Consider the following 9,192-nt stretch of genomic DNA (forward strand, 5'->3'; position numbering starts at 1 on the left):
CCCAACCTTTGTCACCCGAGTTGTGGTCTGGGTACAAGAAGCAAAGATCCAAAGATCTAAACACTGGGTTTAGCCAAACGGGATCTCGGACAGGACGGCTCCGGGCGGAGATCGTGCCCTTCCTCAACTCCTGCTCCAGGCGGAGATCCTACCCTTCCTCAACTCGGCCACTCCAGGCCTCTGGGGAACACGCTCCTTCGGCCCTGGGCCCCATGGCCGATAAGAAACTGGTGGTGGTTTTTGGAGCCACAGGTGAGCGAGCTAGGCCTGGCAACGTCGGCCAAGCTGGGGCCTCCCGCCCCTCGTTTGTAGGAAGAGCGGCTGTGGTTCCCACACGCATATGGGTGGGCGGGGGCGGCAAAACCTGAGTACAGATTGGTCATATATATATGGGCAGAAGTGGTGGCTCGTACCTGTAGTCTGAGGACTCAGAAGGCAGAGGCAGGAGGCTTTCTGAGAGTATCCAGGTCAGATGGTCTACAGAGCAACTTCCCTGTGCGTGCAGGCTTGCGCGCTCGCCTGTGTGTATTTGCACAGAATACCAAATTAAATTTTCTCCCTTCCTCCTCCCCTAGATAACAAATTTCCTTGGTGTTGTACCAGAGTAAATATAAATATCGGCCACATTTTAAAACAGCAGCTTGTAACTTTGCTTCCATACACTTTCCTGTCCGCTGTTTTCCTTTCAGAAAAACACCACTCACGTAAAGTAGACGAATAACCGACCACCAGCACGGTTCAGCAACAGTTCAGCATGCAATTGAGGGGTATAGTCTTTGCCCAGGATTTGGGAAGCCCTAGGTTTAATCATCAGTCCTGGAAAGGTTTTTGTTTTGTTTTTTTAAGAATTTATATATCTGAAAGGGGGGAGGGGGAGGCTAATCTTAGTATTTGGGAGCAGAAGCAGGTGGCTCTCTGACTTCCAGGCCAAGACCCTTCTCGAAATAAAATAATGGGGCTGGAAAGATGCCTTTTTTTTTAAAGTCCTGGCTGTCCTGGCATTCACTCTGTAGACCAGACAGGTCTCAAACTCAGAGATCCATCTGCCTCTGCTTCCTGAGTGCTGGGCTTAAAGTTTTGGGCCACCACACCTGACCCAATTTTCCTTTTTTTTTTTTTTTTTTAGATTTATTTATTTATTATGTATACAGTGTTCTGCTTCCATGTATGCCTGCAGGCCAGAAGAGGGCACCAGATCTCATTACAGATGATTGTGAGCCACCATGTAGTTGCTGGGAGTTGAACTCAGGACCCCTGGAAGAGAAGCCAGTGCTCTTTAACCTCTGAGCTATCTCTCCAGCCCCCAATTTTCCTTTTTTAAGGTGGATTGTGTCATCAAGGCAGCTGGCTTTAAACGCCTGAGGTCCAAACTGCTCTCCGTCATCAGCCCCTGGAGTAGCTGAGACAACAGGTAGACTGGCCACCACCTGGCTAGGAAATGTTATAATAGGAGGCTGGGATGCTGGGCGGTGGTGGTGCACGCCTTTAATCCCAGCACTCAGAAGACAGAGGCAGGTGGATCTCTGAGTTCAAAGCCAGCCTGGTCTACAAAGTGAGTTCCAGGACAGACAGGGCTGTTATACAGAGGAACCCTGTATAAGCAAACAAACAACAACAAATAAATAAGTAAATAAGTAAGTAAATAAATAAATAAATAAATAAATGGAAGCTGGAGAGAGGGCTCAGGGTTAAGAGCACTTGATACTCTTGTAGAGGTTTGGTTCCCGGCAACCCCACCTGGGTGCTCACAGCGATCTGTAACTCCAGTTCCAGGGGATCTGAGGCCCTCACCTGGCCTCCTCAGGTACTGCACATACATGCAAGCAAAATGCTGATACACATAATAAAAATATAAAAGTTTTAAGGACAGGCTCCAAAGCCACAGAGAAACCCTGTCTCGAAAAACCAAAAAAAAAAAAAAAAAAAAAAAAAAACCATAAAAGTTTTAGAAAGCCCAGCACTCGGGAGGCAGAGACAGGCGGATCTTTGTGAGTTCGAGGCCAGCCTGGTCTATAAGAGCTAGTTCCAGGCCAGGCTCCGTAGCTACAGAGAAACCCTGTCTCAAAAAACCAAAAAAAAAAAAAAAAAAAAAAAAAAAAGTTTTAGAAAGGAAAATCTTGTAAAGGACACATATGTGCTGCGAGCTAGGAATGAAACTGGGGGCCAGCAGGGAAGAGTGCCTGCCACCAATACTGCTGCTTGGACCTTCTCACGTGTGTGTACAAACAACCACACAGTACAAATATGTGAAAAAAACAGAAATGTAGATTAATCTTGAGCTGACAGAAGCAGTCACCAGAAGCCACAAATATGATTCCATTTGCATGAAAGTCAACAAAGGGCAAATCCCAAGTAAATTAATGGCTGACAACTTAGTGGAAGGGAGCTGAGGCCTCTTTTGGGGGTGAGGACACATGATGGTAGGAGGGGATTAAGAATGGTTACCCAATTCACAGGTTATATTAGAAAGCATTTTATTGTACATTTTATTCCTTTGTTATTTTGTATGTGTATGTATGGTGCTCGGGATTGAGTCTCGGGTCTCATACATTCTAGAAAAACACAACAGCTGAACTGTACCATCAGCCCTTGAATTATACATTTTAAGAAGGCAAAGCGCTGCTCACGGGAGACCTTACTTCGGCTCCCGGCATCCATGTTGGGCTGCTCACAACTGTCTGTAGTTCTGATTTCAGGGGATATAATGCCTTTTTCTGGCCTCCGTGAATACCAGACACAGATTGCTACATACGTATAAGTCCAGGAAGCGGCATGCTGTGGTGGCTCATGCCTGTATTCCCAACATTCTGGAGAAAGAGGTCGGAAGGAAAAAAGTTCAGTCTCTAAACAAAAACCCTAGTAAAGAAGATGAGTGTGGTAGTGTATTTCTTCAACCCTAGCATTGCAGGGGAATCTCTGTGTTCAGGGCCAGCCTAGTCTTCATGCGAGTTCCAGGTCAACAGTGAGATTCTCAAAACAAAACAAAGCAACCTCCCCCAAATCTAGAAAACCTAGAAATAGTTTAACAACACTCATGTTTCCAGACTTTTTTTTTTTTTTTTTTTTTTTTTGCCTCGTAGAGCAATCCCTGCTGGGCTGTATACTCTGGCTCTGTCACAGATGTGATCCCAGAGAACCTTTTGATTCTTCACAGGTGCCCAAGGTGGCTCAGTGGCACGCACCTTGCTGGAAGATGGGACTTTCAGGGTTCGAGCGGTAACAAGGAACCCTGAGCAGAGAGCCGCCCAGGAGCTGAAGCTGCGAGGAGCGGAAGTGGTGCGAGGAGACCAGGATGACGAGGCTAGCATGGAGCTGGCACTGACCGGGGCTCACGCCAGCTTCATCGTGACGAACTACTGGGAGACGTGCAGCCAGGACCGAGAAGTCAAGCAGGTAAGGGCGTGAGAAGATGGGGGCCTGGTTCAGCGTGTCTTGACTTCCCAGGGAGGGCTGAGCACTTCAGGTCTGGCTCCTTTCTTGTCCCTCTCCAAACACAGATGGAGGACACACCCTCTACCTAGCTCTTGGACCCACTCCACCCTACGGCGGATGGGACAAACATCTGACTGAGACAGATTTGTCTCCCTAACCCTGGGAAACCTGTGAGCCTCCTGGGGTGACAATAACCATAGGCCAGGTAGTCCAAAGCCACAGGCATTGTCTCACAGTTCTGAAAGTTGGGGATCCAGATTAAGGTGCCAGCAAGGTCACAGTCCCTTCTCACTTGAGAAGTGCTTCCTCGACTCTTCCAGCTCCTGTGCTCTAGGTGTGCCTAAGCTTATGTATCAAACCAGTCCTTCTTCCATATCCTCTTGGCTCCTTGTGTTTTATTTTGGCAGGAAGGGGTGAGACAAGGTCTTGCTATGTAGCCCAAGTGGGCTTGGAATCTGTAATCTTGAATGCTAGGATTACAGACATATGCCACCATGCCTGGCTTGATTTTTTTTTTCTTTTATGTTTATGGCATTGTCTATGTTCCTTTCCATTGCTGTGGAGGAACACCATGGCTAATGCAAATTATAAAAGAAAACGTTTATTAGGGCTCATGGTTCCAGAGAGTTTGCATCCATGATCATGGTAGGAAGCATGGCAGCTGACAGGAGGCATGGCACTGGAGCAGTGTCCTGATCCATGGGCACGGCATAAAGCTCAAACAGCTGCCAGAGTAGAGGCTTTTTATTTATTTTTTAATTTAATTTTATTTTTTTTGGTTTTTCGAGACAGGGTTTCTCTGTGGCTTTGGAGCCTGTCCTGGAACTAGCTCTTGTAGACCAGGCTGGTCTCGAACTCACAGAGATCCGCCTGCCTCTGCCTCCCGAGTGCTGGGATTAAAGGCGTGCGCCACTATCACCCGGCCAGAGTAGAGGCTTTTTAAACCTAAAAACCCATCCCCAGTGCCACACACTGACAAAGCCGTATCTCCTCATTCTTCCCAAACAGTCCCACCAGTGGGACTGAGTTTTCAAGCCTATGGGGGCTGTTCTCATTCAAGCCACCACGCGTCTTGTCTATATGTATGTCTATGGCACCCACTGCAGGCATTGCTCACAGAGGCCAGAAGAGGGCATCAGGTCCCCCCTGGAACTGGAGTTACAGTTGGGAGCTGCAGTGTGGGTGCTGGGAAATGAACCTAGGTCCTCTGGAAGAGCAGCCAGTGCCCTTAGCCAATGAACCATCTCTCCAGACCCTTACATTTAGGATTCATGTGATTAATAATCTAGGATTATCATATCTCAAGACTGTTAATGCTATCTACAAAGACCCTGTCACCAAATGAAATCACATGTACAAGTTTGTGGGGCTAAGATATGGGCAGATCTTTTGGGGGGGCTGCGATATCATACCCCCAACTTTAGTGGCATGGATCGTTGTTTATTAACCAATGGGGTCAAATGTTTGGACCACTTGTCTTGGTCACACAGCCCAGATGAACCTTAGTGGGCCTTGGTGCTTAACCATCAAGCTATTGCTTCTCCAAAGGTGACTTTGAGCTCACAATGAAGTCAGCAGACTTCCGTGGTCAGTAAAGATGGGGCATGCACAACAAAAAGGCTCCTATGCACCCCTTCTCAGGGCAGGCTTGCTCTAAATTTTTTTATGTTTTTAAATAGGGTCTCATGTAGCTGAGGTTGGCCTTGAACCCCTGATCTTCCTGGCTTTACCTCTGATCTATCCCTTAGTGTGCATAGTTGAAAATGTGTGATCTTAAAGGTGGCCCTGGAGTTTTAAAGCTTAGTGTGGTGCTGCACTTGAGCAGTATTCCAGAGCAGAGGCTTCCTTGGGGTAGCTGGGTCTGGCTTTTAGCATCACAGATGGAGCGCCGTGGAGTTAATCCTTGTGCAGAGGACGGTTAGCCTTCCTCTTCTTACTCTGCCGTCTCTCCTTCCTGCTTACCAGGGCAAGCTTCTAGCGGATCTGGCCAAACGCTTGGGCCTCCATTATGTCGTCTACAGTGGCCTGGAGAACATTAGGAAGCTGACGGCGGGAAGGCTGGCAGCAGGCCACTTTGATGGCAAAGGGGAGGTGGAGGAGTACTTCCGAGACATCGGTGTTCCCATGACCAGCGTGCGCCTGCCTTGCTATTTTGAGAACCTCCTTTCCTATTTCCTGCCCCAGAAAGCTGCAGATGGACAGAGCTACTTGCTGCGTGAGTGTGCCCTACCCCACAGAGTGAAACACAGTTCGCAGCATAGGAAGCAACAGTGGGGTTCTCACCAGATCACGCTGGGTCTAAGACCAGGCTCGAGACTGGGAGTCATCTAACTTAGGCAGGCCTCAACATTCTGTGAAATGGGTTTAATATAATGGTTCCTCAGAGTAATGAGAGAACCAGCCAGGGTTATTACTGCTCATAACAGGAAGCAGAGGATGTAGACAGTACCTGCTGGCCAGTCTGTAAACACACTGGATGCCTGGCCCAGCTTGGAAGGGAGCTTTGGCCAACTAGTGTCCTGCCAGTGTGTCAGTGGGTCAGAGCAGCGTGGAGAAGAGGCCAAAGCTGGAAGGCTGGTACCTGGGCTCATTCTCTGCCCTCTGACGATCTGTCACTCACCTTCTCGTGAGGATACCGGTGTTGACATAGCGTTTAGGAGTCCGATCTGCCCAGTGAATGGCATACCCCTGGGGCAGACTTATAGTTCGCAGAACTTGAGTACTGCTGGCACTACACGAAGACAGACCAACACTGCTATGTGTGGATGCCCAGAGGACGGGCTGCTGGGAAAACCAGCTGCCAACCCCTTCCCCTGAAGACACCTATCTGTTCTCACAGACTTGCCCATGGGTGACGTCCCTATAGATGGAATGGCGGTGAGTGACCTGGGCCCCGTGGTGCTCAGCTTGCTGAAGAAGCCAGAGGAGTATGTAGGGCAGAACCTCGGGCTCAGCACCTGCAGGCACACGGCAGAGGAGTACGCGGCACTTCTCACCCGACACACTGGCAAGGCTGTACAGCATGCAAAGGTGGGTGCCTCCCCGGAGCTCTGAAGGCCCAGATCTTGCACGATGCCCCTAACTCCCAAAAGGTTGTTGTTTTTTTGTTTGTTTGTTTGGAGGCAGGCGGGTGGATCTCTGAGCCTGAGGCCAGCCTGGTCTACACAGAGAAACCTGAAACCTGTCTGGGGGCGTGCGGGGAGAGATAAATAAAAGTGTACTTAAATGGCCACGTGGCTTTAAAAAGAGATGGGATTAAGCCAGGGTTGTAGAAGACCTAAGGAACTCAAGAGTTCAGATTGGGACTGGAAGAAAAGAGGAATAAATAGTTTTGGCTTTTGAACGAGGAAGTGATGTGGCTGATTTCCGCTCTGAAGGGCACTGGTGGCTTTCATGACTCTGAAAGAACAGCCTTTAAATTGATCAGCGCCAGGGAGCCTGGGAGGAGCAACGGTTTCCATGCTTCTGGCTTTCTAGCTGGAAGTGTTCATGTGGTCTCACAGTGAGGGCCCAACTTGGTGACTGCAGGACCAACCAGCTATACCCTGGCTTCCCTAGGCTTGGAAGGAAGCCAAACCTACCTGGCATCACCAGGGCTGTGGAGGAGGCAGACGTGTGGGTTCTCTCTCTGTTTCCAGACAACTCCTGAGGAATATGAGAAGCTTGGCTTCCCGGGAGCCCGAGACTTGGCCAACATGTTCCGTTTCTATGCCCTGAAACCCGACCGGAACATTGACCTAACCCTGCAACTCAACCCCAAGGCCCAGACTTTGGACCAGTGGCTGGAGCAGCACAAAGGGGACTTTGCACAGCTGTGATCTTGAAGCCCTCTTCTGGGGAATGAGAGGTACAACTTTGTGTATAGTTTTGTGGTTTTGGATTTTTTCCCTTCAAATAAAACCACTGTTCTCAGAGATGGTTTCCCAGAAGGCCTCTGCTGTGGGGAGTGAGCTGGGGTGGCAGCTACATGGGAACGGGCCCTGACGGCACAGAAATGGTGGTGAGGTGCTCCAAGTAGGCAGAAGGCACAGAAATGGTGGTGAGGTGCGCCAAATAGGCAGAAGGGCTCCTTTGGCACCTTTAACGTGATCAAGTAGTGACTCCACTCTTAGGCAGAGAAAAGTCTCATCCAGCCACCAGCCGCACTGCCTCTGATGCTCCAGCAGGCAGGGCCAGAGGCACTGGGGCGGCCTGTGCATTCGTTCTGAATGAGGACAGACTAATGTAGGTGTCCTGGACGCTTGTCCTTTTCCCTCTCTTCACCACAACTCTGGACAGGTGTGGCCAAGCTAGGAGTAACCTTCAAAGGAGCCTGAAAAGAGAAAGGGGGCTGGAGAGATGGCTCAGTCAGTGAAGTGCTTGCTGTGCGAGCATGAAGTCCTGATTCGGATCCCCGACACCCACTTATGCAAACAGCCAGGTCTGGACCTACAGTTGCAGGAAGGTCTCTGGAGCTCACTGGCCCGCTAGTCTTTTCTTGAACCAGTGAGCACCAGATCTGCCTCACAGGACCAGGCAGGGAGCGATGAAAGAAGGGTGTCCAACATCAGTTTCTGTCCTTCGTGCTTACACAGGCATGTTCACCTCTACGTGTGTGTAACATGTATGCTTACAACACACCCATACAAAGAGAGCGAATGAAACGTGGTAGAGCTGTGGATCACTGTGGAGATGAGGGGGTGGTGCCTGTGGCTAAGACCAACCTCCAAGCCCTTCAGAGGGAGCAACAAGGGCCCAGAAAGCCCAGACATGGCAAGTCTACGAATTTGCGCCTGTGTACGGGCTTGTCTGACCATTGGCGCACATCTGACATCAGACTGCGCCAGCAAGGAATACCACAAACTCTTGACTGAGGCATATCTTTGACAATTTACTGTGCCATGCCCTAAAATATGGGGTAAACAAACTAGTTAACATTGTCTGCCTTGAGGAAACTTTTTTTTTTTTTTTTTCTGAGACAAGGTTTCTCTGCATAGTCTTGGTTGTCCTGGAACTCACTTCTGTAGACCAGGTTGGCCTCAAACTCAGAGATCCACCTGCCTCTGCTTCCACAGTGCTGGGACTAAAGGTGTGTGCCATTACCACCCTGTTGAAGAACTTATTTGGGGGGGAGGATTTGTTAAATAGATCTAGCTAGCCTCAAGCTCACAGATCTGCCTGCCTCTGTCTCCCAAGTTCTGGGATAAAGGCATAACCACCATACCCAGATAACAATAAGCAAAAATCGACCTGTAGTAATTGACTTTCTTCTTCCACATATGGGTTCCAGGGATTGAATTCAGATAATCAGGCTTTTATCCAGAGTCATCCTGCTAGGTCCCAAAAGTTTAATATGGGGGAGTGCTGAGATGGCTCAGCAGTTAAGAGCATTTGCTGCTCTTGCAGAGGACCCGGGTCTGGTTCCTAGCACCCACACAGTAGCCAATAAACCCCTTGTGATTTCAGTTCCAGAAGATGCAACGTCCTCTTCTGGTCTCTGTAAGCACTGCGTGCAAGTGGTGCATAGAAATATGTGGACAAAACACCCCCACACATGGTTTTTTAAAATGCAGTATAGGAAAATGCAGCTGAGGACGTAGATCAGTAGTACAAACTTGCCCAGCATGCCTGAGGCCCTGGGTTCAATACCTGATACTACCTTTAGAAAAGGAGTTCCAGCCTGGGCCACAGAAAACAAAGTCTGAAGACTAGAACAATCAACAAAGGACACGGTGAGCACGCGCACATTTCTCAGCGGGACTCTCCAGTCTACCAGGTTCA

The 9,192-nt window shown here is 49.2% G+C and overlaps 1 protein-coding gene across 2 annotated transcripts; it reads left to right on the forward strand.

The window, feature by feature from the left end:
* Nmral1 (NmrA like redox sensor 1) lies at positions 1–7,348 on the forward strand. Of its 2 annotated transcripts, none has more exons than XM_057775887.1 (5): positions 1–252; positions 3,155–3,393; positions 5,398–5,647; positions 6,272–6,462; positions 7,071–7,348. In XM_057775887.1, the coding sequence occupies exons 1-5, from the start codon at positions 213–215 to the stop codon at positions 7,248–7,250; spliced, it is 900 nt and encodes a 299-aa protein (XP_057631870.1). In that variant the 5' UTR covers positions 1–212; the 3' UTR covers positions 7,251–7,348. The 2 variants fall into 2 exon arrangements, with proteins under 2 accessions (XP_057631870.1, XP_057631871.1); XM_057775888.1 differs by having other exon boundaries at positions 6,991–7,149.
* The last annotated feature ends 1,844 nt before the right edge of the window (positions 7,349–9,192 follow it).

The sequence above is a fragment of the Chionomys nivalis genome, chromosome 7 (assembly GCF_950005125.1).
Source record: "Chionomys nivalis chromosome 7, mChiNiv1.1, whole genome shotgun sequence".
NCBI lineage: Eukaryota > Metazoa > Chordata > Mammalia > Rodentia > Cricetidae > Chionomys > Chionomys nivalis.